Source organism: Nilaparvata lugens, chromosome 3 (assembly GCF_014356525.2).
Source record: "Nilaparvata lugens isolate BPH chromosome 3, ASM1435652v1, whole genome shotgun sequence".
NCBI lineage: Eukaryota > Metazoa > Arthropoda > Insecta > Hemiptera > Delphacidae > Nilaparvata > Nilaparvata lugens.
In genome coordinates, this window is record NC_052506.1 from 83,035,947 (window position 1) to 83,056,278 (window position 20,332).

Below are 20,332 nucleotides of genomic sequence, written 5' to 3' on the forward strand. Positions count from 1 at the left end.
GATAGTTTTCCAGTTATTAACGTTTTTCAAAAATATCGAAAAATCTGTATATCTCGAAAACTAAGGTCGATATGAGAAAATGTTATTAGAAATTTTTTATTGCAAATTCAATGTAGAATCTATGGTCTTCGGCTGTTACACCTTTCGTGGGACACCCTGTATAGTGAGGTTCATACTTAAATTTGGGAGAGTAATCATATTTAATATTAGTGTTCGCCCGTTTATTCACTTCCAATATCATTCTAAGTCTCAACTCACACGCAACTCAAGTCGAGAAGAGACCGAGGCTAGTCTCTTATCGACGCAGCATGTGTTTTCAAATGGTGACACTCGGACTCTAGTCGACTCTAGCTCCGCGACCTCACGACTGTGAGACTGAGTCGAACGTTGACTCGACATGTTGGTCGAGCCTCGATTTGAGTTGCATAGTACCGTGCATTTTTTAATTAAAGTGAGGTTATGTTTGATGAAAGAGATGTTTTATCATTTTAGATAAGACAATAATAGGAATTAGATAAGACAGTACATTCATTATAATTATTATTAAAAGTGTTACATGCTAATTAGTGACGGATTAGATCTTATATTTTTAATAAAGTAAGGTTAGAAAATGGAGTAGCATGGAACTGAAGTAGTGACAATGAGCAAGAAAGTCATAAAATTGAGAGACTAGAGTATCCTCGACTCAAATCGTACGATTTTCTTATTTTTGAGTTAACACTTGTATTTTGTTTAAATTTATTGTTCATCATTTTTGTTTTTTTTATTGTTTTTTTTAAATGGCGAAATAAATGATTTGATTTGATTTGAGGTAGTGTGAGTTGAGCCTAATGATGAGTGATTTTGTAATGTATATAGGCCTAGTGAGGTCCAGTTATATTAGCAGTATTTTATCAACATTGGTGTTGCTATGCTTCTCTATCATTCAACAAAGCAGATAGCGCTATCCTTTTCTAGCTCCAGATCTTTTCTAGTTACCATATCGTTTTTAACAAAGTAGAAATATAATTAATCAACAAAATATTCAATCCCAATCATAAAAAACTATTAGATATTATCATTATAAAAAATGAAATGTAATTGATTATTTTCAACAGGAATGAATAGTTGAATTATTTCAGATATACCGATATGAGTTATCTTCTATAGAAGGCAGTGGTAACGCAGAGAATCGGAAACGCAGTTCTCCTATAAAGTGGACCTCACTAGTAAATAATAAATAAATAAATTTATTAGCCAAAAAAAACAGGATGTCACAATGTGACATATAGGCCAGTCAATATAACAGTAACAAAACTACACTCAGTCAATACAAATACTGTAATTAAAAACAGTACAAAGTCACATTTACGCGTACAATAAAAGCATGTACGGTATATTAATCCTATTCATATAACAGTAATATTAATAAATCTAAATATTGAAATCTTCTACATTCAATTTCATGAGATTGGAGACACAGTAGATGTGACAGCCTCTCCAATAGGTTTCTCTCTCCCTAGAAAATTATGGGTCAGGCTCAATAGGATTAGGACTGGTAGCAGAAGGGAAATAGCATCCATGTATAGATGGGGTGTTGCGGATTCTGAGAATTGTGATTGCGGTCAAGTCCAAACTCTTCAACATACAACAAATGAGAGTCCAATGTACAGATTTCCAACAGGGACTGCGGGCCTCCTCACTCTCACCAGAGAAGCTATAGAGTGGCTGAGTGACCTGGAGGTTGACATTTGAAAATATGGAGATTGATTTTCTGTGTAGGGTACTTGAACCCAATAACTATTTTTTCTATGTTTTACATTTTGACTGGCAAGCATGACATTCTCATAATATTGTTTCATTTTATTATTATTATTAGTCGTAGCGCTCCCGAAGTGGAAGACGCTGAGTAAAATCATGATCATCGATTTTTATTAGACTTGGCGGTTTTCTTGTTCGCCCACCAGCTTTTCATTCTCTGAGAAAATGCAAACTAATAAATAATAATAATAATAATAATAATAATAATAATAATAATAATAATAATAATAATAATAATAATAATTATTATTATTATCATCATTATGACACTTCATACAGTGTAAATAATGTTATTTATGATCGTTTTCTTCCCTCACGCCATACGCATATTTAAATATATATGCCGATAAACTCTTTACCTGAGTAAAAGAGGGTTTTCAAGAGTAATATTTCTAAAATCTGTTTGAACCTCATGTTATTAAGTTGCCTCACCTCAATACGAAGCCTATTCATCAATTTAACTGCAACATTCGAGGGACTTTGATCAGTTTTATGCAGTCTGCTTCGTGTTACATTGGTTATTATTCTGTAATTATTCTGATTGGATCTTGTATTATAAGATTGAATTACATTTCTCAACTCCATTTTCTCCGGATTCGCTTTCAGAAATAGTAATCATTGCAATATATATATAATAAATATAGAGTTAGAATGCGAAGACCTTTATGAATATCTCTACAATGTTCCCGATTCCGCGCCCTGGCGATGACTCTGACAGCCCTTTTCTGTATTATGAAAATGTCTTGTGCTTGTGAGGAACAGCCCCAGACTATCAGGCCATATGAAATATGTGGATGAAAAATACCAAAATAAGCCTGACGTAGTCCATGTTGGTCCAGCTCCCCATATAATCGTTTAATCAATGTAATCAATATTTAATAGATGTTTGTAAGGCTTCAATTTTATGAAAACTTTTCAAGATGGATTATAATCTTGTATGACATTGTATGTGATTTGGTGGAGCTTTCAACTTCAAATCAAAGAGAAATGAGTGATTGAGTTTTTACACAAATAAATTAATATAAGTGGTAATGGAGTAATAGTTAATAGTAATGATAATGATATTGAGAAGGTTATTCTTACGTTTGAAGATGAAGGAGGAGAGAAATTTCCATTCCTAGAAGGTATCACTTTTTGCACTGGCTTCCTATGATTCTGCTCCAACTGGTTCTGATTTTGTATCACTAGATCACCAGCAATTTGTTCCATTTCCTGAAAAACGAGTGTAATAAGAATATTAGGAAAAGTACAACCACAATTATGAGAAAATTTCCTTCTAAAATGCTCCATATCTTATATATTCTTCTGATTTTACCTCATAGCAACGTCAAATCAGTACTTTTATATGGATGTGAAACCTGGAAGGTGACGACATCGACCTCTAGAATGCTGCAAGTCTTCGTGAATACATGCTTGCGTCGCAAAATTGACATCGGATGGCCAGAGATTGTCAGCAATGAGACACTATGGGAAGCTTCCAGTCAACACCCAATCCAAATAAAATGAAATTAAGTCAAATCAACTCAAAGTAATCTATAAGTTCTCACACGGAAACATTTTTATAAGCTGAGGAAAGCCAATAAGAGCCAAACGTATTCATAAAAATTTATTTATTTATTTACAATGCCTTTATAAATCATACCTTAATATGGTTCGGTGTAGAAGGTTCGTCTTGATTGGTTTTGGGGCGGTAGATGTTTTCCACACCTCTTTGTTGTCTCAGCGCCTCTTTGTACTCTCTAAAAATACAAAAATACATAAATCTTAAAGGTCATCATGGAGGAGCATAAGCTAAATGTTCAGTCCAGACTTTTGTACAGCAAGTAACTACTGAATATAACAATAATTAGCTATTTTATTCACATTCTTCATTGTCATTCTTAAAAATGTTATGCCATTTTCATGTTTACAGGTTGAGAATAACGCCTTGACGCAAAACTCGTTTCATATGACAGCAAACAGCTCAAAGAATCAACGTTTTGAATAGTGTGATCCAAACTAAGATAAGAATACATCTAAAGGTGCGTACAGTTATACGCTCCTCCAACATGCTCCGCACACGCTCCGCCCTCGCTCCGAGTTCACTTAACCCTCACTCCGATCATGAACGTTACGGGAGATGTTAGCTCTTCTCGCGTTCCACTCTTGCTCCCCGGTCGATCATCAATCGATCTGCTCGAGTGACGTTCGATTGCGGAGCAGAGCGAAAGTCTGTACGCACCTTAAGCTGTTGCAAAATTGATGACTCATTCATCAGACATCAAAGCTTCAAATAAAGGCAGTTTATCTATCTAATCTTCCTGATATTATCACTAATGCTACATGCAACGTACGAGAGATGACCTTTGCTAGCCATTTCAAACAATGATGTGGCAATCTCGTTATGCCGTAGGCCTACCTATAGTTTCGAGATGCACCACAGAGGCCATTTCGGGGTTACGTTTGCTTCTCACGGCATCCAAATGCAAAATCGTCAACTTCATTAAAAGATCAGTACAACACTACAGTTGGATATCAAATAAGATCACACATGCTTATAATAACAGATACATTTCTTTCCAAGCAATTCGGATCACGCTTGCGCAAAGATAAATGAGCGCCGGTATACTTAGGTGTGTCATTAGCGAATGTTTTTGTTTAAAATTTTTTGAGGTTAGGTTTTTGAATCTTCGTTTTTTGTTTGAGTTGAAATTATTTTTGCATGATTTTAATTTGTAATTACCCAGTGGTTTATTTTTAGAAAAGAATAGAATATGTTTTTATTTATTTATTGTAATTTGTTGTTTATTTTATGTTAGATGTTGCTGTCAAACAGCCTTTTTTCGTTCGAAGCTTTTCGCGTGAATGTATTTTTTATTCAAATAATGGTGGTGAAAAGATATGTTACCTATACGACTGCACATGTTGTAATAAAGGCCTCGAATCTGGATCTAATCCGTTTCCATTTGGAGTTTGTTCTGCAGTCGGCGACAGGCCATTCGTTGTTGCCTTACTAAATCGAGATCCTAAACTACTGTGAACACAAAAAGAACAAACAGTAAGTAAACCCTTATCAAATCAATATTTATGAATCTTTTTATTTATACATTCATAGGTACAATATCACTCTTGAATGACTCATTGTGTACAGTAGATTGTTCCAGTTCCAATCGTAAATTGTTCCATCACGTGACTGGCGCAAAACTACTATTCCACGGAACACCACTCTAGATCTTCGGTCAAGTTTTTGGCGCGCACTTTCGAAATTAACTTCCGTCAAAGAGTGTCATAGAGAAACTGCGTAGATTGACAAAGGCCGCTGTAGTGTATTATCATAATAATTACTTCAATTATTAAATTAATTTTATGATTCAAAGCAATAGTAAAAATTCAAATCAAGTAGCCGGTGCTGGTGCCAGATTAAAGAATACTTTATAGGTTCTAGGTTGGCTATGTTGTAAATGGAAACATTTTATTAATATTGTTATTATCATTATGTTGACAGGACAGGTTAATTTTACATAATAGTTCAATAGACAATAGTTGAGCTGTTATTGAAGAATGGTTCTAAAATGTGCAGAAAGCAGAAGATTGCTTGTTTTGCCTGCGCATGCGCAGAGACGCAAGCAGACTACAATTCAATTGACAAATGAGAGCTCCTCAAATGTGAATTGTCACAATTTACCAGGCTTCGATTGTGGGGCAGGAATTTGTTACTGGAACTAGTTTCTGGTTCAGAATCTCCCAAAATTGTTCCTATGAGACGCGGAACTTTTTACCGGGTAAATTGTGAATCGGAAAATTCACCACCTTTTATGTTCCCAGAACGCAAGGATAGTATATACTATATACTATTCTTGCCCAGAACGGGCCAAATATTAATGATTGGGAAGGAAGATGCAGTTTCAATTATAAGAAAGAATATAAATGAGATTATCATTCTCAACACAAGAGTATTTAAATGATTTCAGAGAAGAAATTTTAGTTTTTAATGATTCTTATATTCATATCCAATTGACAGTGTACAAGTTTTTGATTGAAGAGAAAGACTTCAAATATATTGACCAGATAAGCAGAGCTAAAGAGTGGCACGAGCAATGAAAGAAAAAATGAATGTACCTTGAACTAGAAAGTGATTTAATTCCATTTTCGGAGCTATTCTGCCTGCTAACTTCCCTTTCAGAGCTGGATCGCTCGAGTCGCTTCTTGCAAATCTCATTCAGACCCTGGAAAAAATTTAAAAAGAAATATTAGTTCAGTTCCATAACACATAATTAAGTGTAAAACAATGATACCACCGAGTCATTACCAATGAACGAACTTAAATAACAAATTTGCACTCCACTTTATTTCTCATAAAGTTCACAATTAATGAATAAATCAAGCAATCAGCAATAACGCAAGTGCTATAACGCAATCAGCAATAAGTGCATTTAACGTACGAAATAATTTGTTCCACACAAAACTCAAGCAATCAACAAAACTAAAAATACAATTAGAACAAAACTCACAATCAACAAAAATTAAACTCAGGTTAGTGCTCTCAATTTACAAAAATTTGTTTCACACAAACAATCTGCACACTATATTTTCATAATAATGTATTACCTTAGCTGAAGTAAACTTAAAACTCTAGAACTAATTTTACTTCAGATTCCTAAAATTTTTCTTTAGAGCTCATTCAGTTCGTTCAAAAATTTGAAGAAGGAATCAGCACATGGAATACCCGTCTGATAATATTACAGGGTACAATGTTCAAACCTTAGAGCCTACTCTAGAACACTAGGCAATATTCAAACACTAAATAGATGACTCATTCTCCATGATAGCACGTCAATTCACACTAAAATTAAAAATGTACTTAAAATTACTCAAAAACGTTCGATTTGTAGAGATTTGAGTGAAATATTTTTGGTTTTTTATTAGTTTTTAAATACAGTAACAAAATTTTAAATTTCTAGTTCAGTCATTAGATTTGAAGTGGAAATTGGACTTTTTGAAGTGAAAAGTGAAATCATAACCTCATTATTTTTTGAAACTTATATTTGTGAAAATTTGGGAGAAGACAGTTTTGGGCTATGCATGTTGTCTTCTCCCAATCATATTATATTGTAATTATGATTTGTAATTGTAAATGAAATGAATAAATAAATTAATAATAATAATAATAATAATAATAATAATAATAATAATAATAATAATAATAATAAATAATAATAATAAACAGTGTTCACAACCACAAACCTAGAAGTTACCAGACTACAAACTAAATATGGAACAATCAACAGGGTTCCAGGTTTCAAATATTTAGGAGAGGTTATTTCGGAGAGATTATCACAGCAGGATAGAATAAAGAAAGCTCGTAAAGGCCTAGGGCTGGTGCAATCCATTTACAATAAAAAATGCTTGTCTCTTCACACTAAAATTAGACATTATAATACAGTGATAAAGCCATCAATGCTATATGCCAGTGAGACCCTAAATCTCAACAGGAAAGCTGATCTAGAAAATTTGAAGAAAGAAGAAAGGAAAATAATTAGAAAAATTCTAGGTCCGAGATTAACTGAGAATGGTTATAGATTAGAAAAAAATAGCACAGTTGAGCAACATTCAAATATTGTAACAGACATGAGAAAAATACGTCTAAAATTCTATGGTCATATCATGAGGCTCCCTGACCATAGAATCACAAAAAAAAGTAAAATATGTAGCTTCGCTTGCCTATGGAGGAGAATGGATTAGGAATGTTAAGAAAGATCTAGTTTTGGCAGGAATTACTGATGATGAAATTAAAAATAGAAATAATTTCAAAACAAAAGTGAACAAATGGGAAATTATTCCAGAGATAAAAGCACCAAGAGTTGGCACAAGATGGAGTGAAGAAAGAAAAGCTGCATTTTCTCAGAGAATGAAAAGCTGGTGGGTGAACAAGAAAACCGCCAAGTCTAATAAAAATCGATGATCATGATTTTACTCAGCGTCTTCCACTTCGGGAGCTCTACGACTAATAATAATAATAAATACAAAAACTCGAAATTTGTTACAACACGCGGAACAGGAAATATGAATTATTTATTTGTGAAACATCACCTATCATTAAAATTATATGTGATATTATAACTTTTAATACTTTTATGTATATCCTTAGCCTTAGAGTAAATAAATGTCATAGCTGTTGAATTCATTTATTCATTTATCAATACAATTACAAATCATATAAAAATGACTTGGAGGGAGCGACAGGCTTAGCCCAAAACTGCTCTTTTCCCAAAGTTTAGCATTAAATGATCTAAAACGAGATACTTTGAATTTAGTTACAGTATTACAATATTATGTTTTTTCTTCCAGAGTTGAAAAAGTATTATAAATGGTATAGTTTGTTTTTTTATACAATTAAACTGCTAATTAGGTTCAGCACTAATAACATTGATGTCTGGAGGAGCCCAATAGAGCCAGTATTAATAGCATGCCTCACAAACCAGAAGGCCTCATGTGGCAGTGCAAAGTATTTACATGACTTAAAATACATTTTTTAAATCCATATTCCAAGGTATAGTTTCCTTGTGCATCATTTAGCTAATATGTTATTCTTCCTCCTGAAGTAACTTATTATGATAAGATAGTCTGAGTTTTTTACATTTATACAAGGCTTAACATTCCCCATGCTCTTATCAGAGTGAGTAACTAATGTTTTAGAAATTATCTGCTCAAATTAATGAATTACTTCAATAACTGTCAACGGTTACAAGCATGCCTTTTAAAGTATTAATTTGTGAAATACTATAAAACTACAGTAAATAACAACTAAGGTCCATATGCACCATCTCGGTTTGAAGGAAGATCGATCAATAAATCAACTTTCCGTTTAAACATTTTTTTATAAGCTCAGCTGAGCTTTAGTGTTTACGAGTTTGTGTTTTTTGAATAGTTCCAAATTTCTTAAATAACCCAATATTATTCGTTAAAAGTGGTAATTGAGTAGAATATTTCTAATTAATTTATCAATTTAAGCTATCTGAATTCAAAATTTATAGTTTTAATGTTTATTTTGGGACAAAATTTTATAAAAATTGTACTACACGTAAAATTCTAACCTTATCTTGGACTTTGTCATCTATAAATTTGGAAGAAAAATAGCACAAGGACTACCTTATTATTTTATCTTTCAATGTTATTACATTAGTGTTATTTGCATTGTAAATAAATAAATAAAAATAAAATAAAAATAAATAAATCCGGAATAAAACAGATAATAAGAAATGCAACCATACATATTCATGTAATCGTAGATTATCGTTAAACGTAGATTATGCATATCTGTCCCATACAATTACAATTAATGTAAATAATTAATGTAAAGTGAGGGAGTGAATAAGCATAGAGAAAAGATAGCATAAGAATATATCCCATGGTATAGGGCGTTTATGTTACAAATTTCACTGTTAACTCAAGCCGATAGTCCTAGTAGTACTTTTTCATGGAGCTATGTGACGCTCGTAGTCTCTTATAACTATTAAATTTATTGACCATACCATTCACTAACTTATTGACTTGGACTCGATTATGTGTGTAGGTGTTCTAATCTTTTGACGTGATCTTATGCATCATGGACATCAAGAAAGATATCTATCCATCTATCTATCATACTGTGTTGTTCTTACCCTCTCACCCGGCCAAAACAGTAAAAAAAATCTGGTGCGGCGCACTCACACAACTTTCCTTGCCGTTATGAAAATTGATCAACTGACGCTAGTGTTCCCGCGCATCTGAATTAGTCTACTATTCGAAGATCTAAGCCAGCTGGTGACAGGACAATAACGCTGCAGACACATGAAGTCTGTTATCTGTTCATAGTGAATGATTCAATAGAATCAACACTTGCCAACAGTTTGCAAATTGAATAATCTTATTTTCTCGAACTTCGAGCTTATTTCCAATTTTAGGTAAAAATGTTACTGGACATCGATTGTAGAGATTTTCATGCCCAATCTTTTCCACTTGGATTTTTTTGTTTAAATTGTATCTGAAGCCTGATAATTGGGAATCTAAAATCAAACTTTGCATAGATGGGGCGGAGCTCCTGAAATTTTTACAGATATGGGACTAGTGGCAGTTGATAGAGCTTATCAATGACTTTTTTAGGTATAAATTTGATCAAAATCGTTGGAGCTGTTTTCGAGAAAATCGCCAAAAACCCTGTTTTTGACAACATTTTCGCCATTTTAGCCGCCATCTTGAATTGCATTTGATCGAAATTGTTCGTGTCGGATCCTTATAGGGGAAGGACCTTAAGTTCCAAATTTCAAGTCATTCCGTTAATTAAGAGATGAGATATCGTGTACACAGACGCACATACACTCATACACACACCAATACCCAAAAGCCACTTTTTTGGACTCAGGGGACCTTGAAACGTATAGACCTACAGAAATTTGGGTACCTTAATTTTTTTCGGAAAGCAATACTTTCCTTACCTATGGTAATAGGGCAAGGAAAGTAATATACAGTAATCGACAGGAATCGGCTTGAAGTTTGGAACATAAACGACCTGTACCATGCTATCTTTTCTCCATGGTGTAAGCATATTCTTTAGAGGCTACCATGCTAGAATCACAAGACACAGTTGAAAGTTGTACTAATAGAGTCAGTCCTGTTACCTCTTCCGAATTAGTCATGCTACCCGAATCTCCAGGACTGAGCGTAGAAGGGGTTGAAGTGCCACTATTCCATCTTATCTCATCACATCTTTGTCTTACCCTTATGTCACTCAGTTTCCTACAGCCCTTTCTCTCTTCACTTCGCCATCCGCTCCTAATCTTCTCTTCCTTTGTACAGCGCAGTTCTAAGTACTTGAATACATGTATTCGGCCTCTCATGCACACCTAAAAACAAATAAATAGTTTATTTTATTTAATGTTTGCAGTGATATAAGTGACAACTTTAACAAGCTTTGCAGTCATATAAGTGACAACATTAAGGCTGTGCAAAGGCTAAAAATAAACTTTCTACTCGTGATACTTTTCAAAGTTTTTCGATTTGTATATCATTAAGCTATCAAAATGAAAAAGTTTTCTCAGGAAAACATTTTTTCTGATCATTACTTTTTGAGATATGAACGCCTAAAGTTCAAATTTTTGGGACAGAACATTTCAAATTCGGTAAGAGATAAATCCATGAGATTTGGAGGATAGATTCTTCATGGTATTGTTAATCTAGTAGAACAAAATTTTTTGAAAATATCAATTTTTTAAAAAGTTATTCAATTTACCAAAAATAACTGAAAGTTATTTTTAGTAAATTGAATAACTATCTTAAAAATTTATATTTTCAGAAAATTGTTGTTTTACTAGTTCAACAATACCATGAAGAATCTATCCTCCAAATCTCATGGATTTATCTCTTACCGAATTTGAAATTTTCTGTCCCAAAAATTTAAACTTTAGGCGTTCATATCTCAAAAAGTAATCATAAAAAAATATGTTTTCCTGAGAAAACTCTTTCATTTTTATAGCTTGATGATATACAAATCGGAAAACTTTGAAAAGTATCACGAGTAGAAAGTTTATTTTTAGCCTTTGCACAGCCTTAACAAGCTTTGCAGTGATATAAGTGACAACATCAACAAGCTTTTCTTCTAATAATCGAATTCATAGAATGTGTGAAACAGTGTCTGTGATTGTACTACTCCCCAGCCCGCTTCAAGCTAGTTTCAATGCCCGATAGGGGATCGGCTGTCGGGGAGCTTGGTTGTTATTAGCGTGCGAGGAGCTTAGTTGTCGGGTAAGATCACTTCAACCAGACACCTCATATCCAACAGGGGATCAGCTGGCGGGGAGCTTTGTTGTCGCCAACAAGCAAGCTCCTTCGTTCTAGTAGGGGATTAGCTGTCGGGGAGACTAGTTGACGGCAATAGTATTTTTGCCAGGGGATTTACTGACGCCTGTGATGAAAATTGCTAGGAGCTTAGTTGTCGGGAAGACAGGTTGGCGGTGACCCGATATGCGCATAGCAGGTGCCTACTTGGAGATGTGTTGTTAACGTGTGGTGTCGCGGCCAGATCCATGTCGTTATCACAGTATACATACAGTATGGAAACTCGGCTAGTACCCTGGCGCAAAAATCCGCCAAATGTTTAGGAAGTTCCGCATTGTAATAGTATTGATGGGAGGTTCGGATCACTTTACTGATCCGGATCAATTGATCTCGTTCACTGCCGCGAGCCAATCAGAAGACCAGGATTGGAACTTCCTAGGGTGACGTGACATGTCTAGTATTTGTGCCATGTAAAAAGCATTGGTTAGATAGGCGTTTGATTGACAGTTTACATTCTGTACCTATTCTGTGTCGCTATAACGTTCATACAACATAAAAATCCAATGAGTCATCGAATCTAATGAATTTATAGGTTATGTGCTCTAACCCTAACCGCGGCGGCTGTAACAACGCGCCTCCAGCGGCCTGTTTATAGCCGCGCGTCTGAGACGCCTCCAAGGAAATGCACCTTCAGATTTCAGAATGAACTATAGAATATTGCGAGAGGATCTTTTCAAGCCAAATATTTCCTGAAAATTTTGATGAAACGAATGAATGAATGTGATGAAACATTAATACTTACACTTGCAGGAGGGGACACGAGAGGATTGTGCATTAGCTCCAAACTGACTAATGACACCATACTTCTGAGCTCCACCGGAAGTTTTGATATTCTATTCTCACTTAAGTCTAAATGGATCAGCTTCAGGTACGTCACTTCTGTAACCGAAAACATTAAATGAATCAGTTATGAATAAGACTAATATCCAGTCATGAATATGACTAATATGATATTGTATTCATCAATGTATAAAAACATTAAATAAATCAGTTATGAATAAGACTAATATCCAGTCATGAATATGACTAATATGATATTGTATTCATCAATGTATAAATAAATATTCATAATATGACTGGTTTGGCCAGAGAATTCGAACTGTAGCGCCAAAATGCCAGACTGGTTCTGCGAATAGCAGGCTTGTGTTTGCGCACGCGCAAACCGTCCTGCTTGCTTGGCATTCTGGATGTTTTTTGTGAGTCGTCCTAGTTCAGTCGTTCTTGTCTTGTCTCGTCCCCGTTGTTGTGAAGACCGAGGACGGTCTTCATCATCAATGTATAAAAACATTAAATTAAGAGTTTGTATTTTTGTCATGTAATTTCGATCGGAAATTTCTTGTAAATAATTGTTTGAGTGTAGTGTGTGTGAATTATGAGTATAACAGCGTAAATAGTGTTAAATTGAATTAATTTGAATCGGATTTGAATTTATAAAGAATCAGTTTGAGCTTTGTTCAAAACACAGTATAGAGCCTGCAAGTTGAACGTGAAAAGGCTGCCCGGAAGCAAACCTGTCTTTTTCCCAGATTTCATCCCACCCTGAATCTGACCAAAACACCTAATAAAGGCTTTGAAGGGCAAGTAGACAAAATTGGATTAAATCTGGTGAGTTTTTGCTTTTTTTTATTGTTCATTAATGCAGAGTTTAACTGTACAATTAACCTGGCTCAAATTGAAGATTAAATTTTGCCCCTTGTTTGTATTAGATTATTTGAATAGTAAATTACAGTCCTCTGGTAACTCTAGCCTGAGCTTTGTTCAGAACAATGACTAATGAATAATATTTAAAATTTTTATAAAAATCAAGAGAAAATTATTGGTAAAAATGTCAAAAGTGAGGTTTCAATTTGGTCTGGGACACAACATGGATCACTTATAGCACCTCACAATACCATGATGTACATAGTATTTGTTCATGTTCATCTTAAGCTGCGTACACATATTCGCGCTTCCAACCAGCACCGAGCACGCTCCTCCCTCGTACCGCCCTCGTACCACCATCGAACCACAGTCGCACCGCCCACGCACCCATCATGAACGTTATGGAAGATGTTAGATCTTCTCGCGTTCCCCGGTCGAACCATTGTTGCTCGCCGGTCGATCATCAATCGCTCTGCCGGAGTGACGTTCGGTTGCGGAGCAGAGCGAAAGTCTGTACGCACCTTTATATTCTAGATGTGTTGAAGTTTCCAATATGCTAGTAAAACTTATAATTATCAAACATCTCAATTCTTAAACTGCTAAATCTCACCAACAGTTAGTTCTTGGCAAATCCAATTGCGTGATCATGTTAAGATGATAGAACAACACTTTCTTTGTCTTATCTATAATATAATAAAGTAAAGAATTGGTTTATATACGTACGGGATAGGAAATTCATGAATGACGCAACATTCATGAATAGCAACATCACGGCTGAACTACTGGACTAATTAACTTGAAATTTCGCATATAGATTCTTAATTTACCGATGATGATTATAGGCCTATTTTCAATTATTCAAGGTTTTATTACGTCAAATTTTCAGTTTTTCAAGTTTTCAATTAGTCATCCTTCCAGTTTGTTATACTTTGCTTGACAGTATTTATCTTCTCATTCTTCTTCTATCTATACATCGTCTTTTCCCATGAAAGCAGCGCATGAGCTTTGGGCCAAATAATGGGTCGATTGAATAAAACTAGAATCTAGTGACAAGCAACTAATCATACTTTCTAGCTTTACAAGAATAAGATTGTACAGCTGAATCGAATCCTAAAATTTGCTTGAAAATTACTTAGAACCAGCAATTGCTAGCTATTATTCAAATCAATCTAATTTGGCTATCAAATGACTAAATGATGAGGAGTTTTTTATTTTAAATATTATTATACTATTCTCGATTTGAATATTTGAATATTTATTTATTTACAACAATATGGGAGCAAACGGGAAAACCCAAAAATTGCTCCCCAATCAAAAAAAAATTACAATAAGCACTTTACAAAAAAAAAAAAAACTTAAAAATCGAGAGAAAGACATAAGGAGAAAACTATTTCATATTTGTGAAGAGAAAAAAATCTGATGATAATCTAAATATACTGATAACTTAATATACTAAATGCTAGATACTATACTATTATTATACTGTACTAGAAACCATTTACAATATGAGAAAATAATGAGAGGGGAATAAAGAAAATACAAATAACATTCCAATAATGAGATAAATGATAACAGAGCTAAGAATGAAAGGAAGTCATCTACTAAATATGGTACTCTATGTAAGTTGATGAGGTCTAGCGTGGGAAAAATAGGTGTCACCATTGGGTGGAGCCGCTTACATGCCTTCTTGAACTGACTGGGATTCATATGAAAAAGGTCTAGGTGAAAACTATGGTAATTATAAAGATTCATCATGCGGTTGATTGGAGAATTGAAGTGACTATTGGAGTTGCATTGGGGAGGAAGAAATCTGAAGCCGGAACGCCGTGAAACTGAAGACACATTCAGCAATGAAAGGAGGTAGGTTGATTGGACACGGTTGTTCAATATATTATATAGGAACAAAAGCAATTTACAGCTCCTAGATGCTTCCAGGGATTGAATATCAAATATGGCTCTTAGGTTAGCTGTGGGAAAATTGAAAGGACAGAACATTTGCAACGAAGAAGATTTGCAACGGTCACCAGCGGGCAAAGTTTATTCTTTTGCTGGTGATGCCATATATAATACGTAAATTATATATACATATGTAAAGAGATATTTATGATTTTGAATTATTATTTTCTTATTTTTAAGTTAACACTTGTATTTTGTTTAAATTTATTGTTCATCATTTTTGATTTGCTCTTTATTTGTGATTGTTTTTTTTTAAATGGCGAAATAAATGATTTGATTTGATTTGAATTGACCTGATGACACTCGACCACAGCTCAAAATGTGACCGAATAAGAAAATTATTAAAAAATAAATTTTGGTGTGAATTGTTCAAAACTTGCGTATTAATACGCTGGGATACGTGCTACATCACATGAAACGGCCTCACAGTTTGCATTCGGCCTACTCATGCTACAGTAGCTTTTGATCAAACATTGATATACGTTGTTTTTTTCTGTTTACAGTCACTGGCAATTGGTGAATTCATTTTTTGGACCTGCATATTAGATTGTTGATGGGACAATGTTTCTAAAACAATGCTGAATAAGTTCTTATGTGTTAGAAGTGCTAAAAGTTGAATTATCTATGACCATGTAATAATGTAAACATTACAACATCACAATCAATCTCATAACATGGGTCCTTTCGCAATGCATTTTCAAAACTATACTACAATGAGAACTTTATGCAAGAAGATATAGATAAAGGGATGATTGTACTGACCAATAGGTAACTCTAGTAGAAGATTGTTGCGGACATTGAGCACCCTGAGATGGGCGAGATGACCCAACTGGGGCGGCAGGTGAGTGATCTGGTTGCAGCTGACGTCCAGCTGCGTCAGAGTGGCACACTGACCCAACTCGTCGGGCAGCGCCGTCAGGCGGTTGTTGGCCAGCATCAGGGTCTCCAGCGGCAGCTGACATAGTGCCACCGGAACCGTCGATAGGTGGTTGCGGCTAAACAACACACAACACAACACTACTTCAGTACAAATCATATCCAAAATCTTTAAGGGACAGACAACACATCAAGATTCATGATTCATTTTTATTAACCACCAGGCTACAATAAGAAAAATAGGTAAGTCATAATTTTAAAAGTACACACAATTGGATAGAAAATCATACATGATAAAGCATATTTATATTAATAAAATCCGGTGTGTCGCACTCACACAACTTTCCTTGCCGTTATGAAAATTGATCACCTGACGCTAGTGTTCACGCGCATCTCAAGTCTACTATTCAAAGATCTGACCCAGCTGCTGACCAGGACGATAACGCTGGAGACACAAGAAGTCTGCTATCTCTTCATAGTGAATGATTTAATAGAATCAACAGTTGCCAACAGTTTGCAAATGAAATAATCACATTTTCTCGAATTTCGAGCTTATTTTCAATTTTTGGTGGAAATGTTACTGAACATTGATTGTAGAGATTTTCATGTTTGATGTTTTCCACTTGAATTTTCTTGTTTAAATTGTATCTGAAGCCTGATAATGGGGAATCTAAAATCAAACTTTGCATAGATGGGGCGGAGCTCCTGAAATTTTTACAGATATAAGACTTGTGGCAGTTGATCGAGCTTATCAATGACTATTTTAGGTATAAATTTGATCAAAATCGTTTTCGATAAAATCGCGAAAAACCCTGTTTTTAACAACATTTTCGTCATTTTAGCCGCCATCTTGAATTGCATTTGAATCGCACATACACTCATACACACACACACACACACACACACACACACACACACACACACACACACACACCAATACCCAAAAACAACTTTTTTGGACTCATGGAACCTTAAAACGTAGATATTTAGAAATATTGGGGTACCTTAATTTTTTCGGAAAGCAATACTTTCCTTACCTATGGTAATAGGGCAAGGAAAGTAAAAAACAATATAAAACTTTGAAACAATTCAATGCCTAATTTCGACCTACTTAGGCCATTTTCAAGTGAAAATGCAAAAATAAACAAGTTGGTACTTGATAATATATGTTCATATGCTTATTTTATTATTTTTCCCCCATCCAATCGTCTCATATCTACCGTCTATTTACTTTTACTTATACATTTTTCACCTTCTCAAGGATTGAAGGTTTTCCTAGTACAGGACATCCATAGTTGGAAAAACCCTTCAATCTTCCACCCTTTTTTTGCACCACTTTCTTTTTATTTTGTTATAATCTGTATTGTTGTTGTTGTGTGCATGTATTCTTTTTGTTAATCTCTGTATCAAACTTTTATGTGTGTGTAAAAATAAATTGAATTGAATTTTCATACGAACATATATTATCTAGTATCAACTTGTTTATTTTTGCATTTTGACTTGAAAATGGCCAAAGTAGGTCGAAACTAGTCGTTGAATTGTTTCAAAGTTTTATAATGTTTTAAATAAAAAGGGTGATACAAGTTTTATATTGTTTTTATTAATTTGAATAGAGTAGCCCATTATAAGTGAAGCGATTTTAGCATACTTATATTACATTCAAGTTAGGTATTCAGGTATTCCTCAAGTGAGTAAAAGGCATTATTTTTCAGATAACTGTTTATAACTTTCTTAAAATTGTTTAGAGGCAGATTCCTGGTTGTTTGAGGCAGTTTATTAAAACAATATATACTGCTGGTAATTATGGCTTTTCATAGTTTTAGTAAGTCTTATTTGGGGTGCTACATTGGCCCATATGAATAAAACCAGAGCAAATTGCTCATGAGCAAGAGCATTAAGCATAAGGTTTTGCTCATGAGCAAAAGGTAGAAGCAAAAGCATTTGCTCATTTTTATATGAATAAGCTTTACCTTATACATTTACCTTATGCTCCTGAACTCTGGAGCAATTGCTCACGTATTTTAAAGATTTTTCATCAGCTGATTCGCTTTTGTAGCCTTACTTTGTTTTTATTGCTCACGGAAGCGCTAAATATGCAAGTAGGGGGCACCGCTTGTGTTTGCGTCGTCTGCTCTGTTTTCTATTTATGAATAGAGTTTTAGGTTAGTTGAGTTTAGAATTTTGAAATGATAGCGTGAAAAAATGTCATCTCTATAATAATCTTCAGCATATTCTTATAATATCAATAGCCTTCTTATAATCGTCTACACTCTCATCTTCTTAAATGCCTATTTCCTATTTTGTGATGGCTATCTTTATATCAGGTATTCTTTATATCTTTTGTATTTATTATTTTGTAGGGATAATGGTGATATATAATTATTATGGTTGAATCTAAAAAGAGTTTTATAGTTCTCAACTATTGGTTGTGATCGTATCTGGTATAGTTTCCTCTTCCTCATACGAATTAGTTAAGCCATTTTACTATGAGCAAAAGGTGATAAGCTGCTCTAGACTAGACTCACCTTTTTTGAAGCATTTGCTTCAAAAGTTGAGCAAATGCTCTAGTTTATTCATACAATTTTGAGCATAAGCTTTTACTTTTGAGCAAATGCTCAAACTATTTTTTTTGATGAGCATGAGCAAAAGGTTTTGCTCACGTTTATTCATAGAAAATGAAGCAAATGCTCCATATTTTAGAAATATGAGAAAATGCTCAACTTTATTCATATGGGCCAATGTTTCTACTGTTCCTTGTATTATATGCTTAGAAGTCTTCATGAATGGAAAATAGCAAAAGTGTGGCAAAGTGGAGTAAATGAACCCACTTACTGTGGGGTTCAACTGAAGATGAAGATAAGTAACAACAGAAATAAACAATATTCAAAATAAATAAACAAATACATTCCAAAAAGCAAATACAATAATATTGTTTCCTAATTTCTAATTTCGGTTCCCTGTGTGTGTGTCTAAATGCAGAATTATTCATTAAAGTCCCTATCATTTATATTCAATTAGAAAAAGTGGATACGCTATTGAAAAAATCATCTTTCCAAATTGACCATATCTAAAGCACTGTTTTCCTAGACAGAATTAGAACAGCTCATGGAAATAAATTATAAATAATAGTTGACAATACGGCGATAGATAAGATAATTTTGTCATTTTTAGTGGAAGAGGAAATTGAATATCTCATGCAAAGACTCTTTCCATACAACTTTCATATTTATGACATTAATGATGAAAATCAATGACGTCTCCATGAACCATAAATTATATGAGTATATCTATATATTCATCGTAAATCTATTACCATTAATGAAGTGAAGCTGCAGACTTAAAACAAAATATGGTACTTGACCTTTCAAGGAAAAAACTGAACATTAATGATGAAAATCACTATTAATTTCTTATTTTATTTATTCATCCAGAACCAATGTCTAATGAAAAGTGTACCTTGTATTTTTCTATTTATGACCAGTCAAAAGTGTTTTATTTGATGAAATATGAAAGCAAAGTTCATAATAAATAATATAGGGTTCACCGTACTGCTTTATTCAACCATTTTATTGTCTGAAACTGTATACGTATCGTAAAATATTATTGATGAATTCATAGATGATAAGATTACAGCAATTACACTATGCAAATAACAATCAATTTATAACATTGACACGGCATCGAATTACTTATTGAACGAGCGTTAGCGATCTCCTACTTTTGACGGAAAGCAAAAATCGTTGTCCTCCTGTATGTTCTACAATCACTTTCAAGCGTTTTAATCATTCAGCTTCATATTTTGAACACAATTAATTGAGCCTTTCTACAAATCAAGTTTGTTGGACAACCAAATTTACTGACTCCTTCGTCCTCTAAAGGATAGTCCTCTCAATATGAATATGTTCATACCCAGCCTACTTGCAGAATTGAGAGCTACTCCAGTTCCAATCCACCAATCAGAAGAGAGTATGGTGAGTTGGGAGGCGTGGCTTACTACCATTGGTCCGTTATTCTTACGCTACCGTATTATTTAGGCATTCTCCATCGTTCCCACTCTCTTTTACACACACACTCCCTCACTCACACTCTCTCTCTCTCTCTCTCTCTCTCTTCCATCCATCTCTGATTATCATCTGCCTCATTACCCACGCACAAGCCTAGAGCTTATGTGGGCATCAAACTCAGCAAAAAAAAAGAAGAATTATTA

At 34.2% G+C, this 20,332-nt stretch overlaps 1 protein-coding gene across 5 annotated transcripts in view; it reads right to left on the reverse strand.

Annotated features, from left to right (window-relative positions):
* LOC111047900 (leucine-rich repeat and calponin homology domain-containing protein) overlaps positions 1 to 20,332 on the reverse strand; it is a 155,718-nt gene that overhangs the window by 34,299 nt on the left and 101,087 nt on the right. For 2 of the 5 annotated variants that reach the window (XM_039424832.1, XM_039424830.1), the window contains exons 3-9: positions 16,012 to 16,244; positions 12,395 to 12,531; positions 10,437 to 10,661; positions 5,899 to 6,005; positions 4,688 to 4,813; positions 3,443 to 3,539; positions 2,884 to 3,012 (exon numbers count right to left, since the gene is read on the reverse strand). In XM_039424832.1, the coding sequence (XP_039280766.1) occupies positions 2,884 to 3,012; positions 3,443 to 3,539; positions 4,688 to 4,813; positions 5,899 to 6,005; positions 10,437 to 10,661; positions 12,395 to 12,531; positions 16,012 to 16,244 (1,054 nt within the window). The remainder of the gene's footprint in view (positions 1 to 2,883; positions 3,013 to 3,442; positions 3,540 to 4,687; positions 4,814 to 5,898; positions 6,006 to 10,436; positions 10,662 to 12,394; positions 12,532 to 16,011; positions 16,245 to 20,332) is intronic. The other 3 variants (XM_039424834.1, XM_039424831.1, XM_039424833.1) reach the window with 3 other exon arrangements.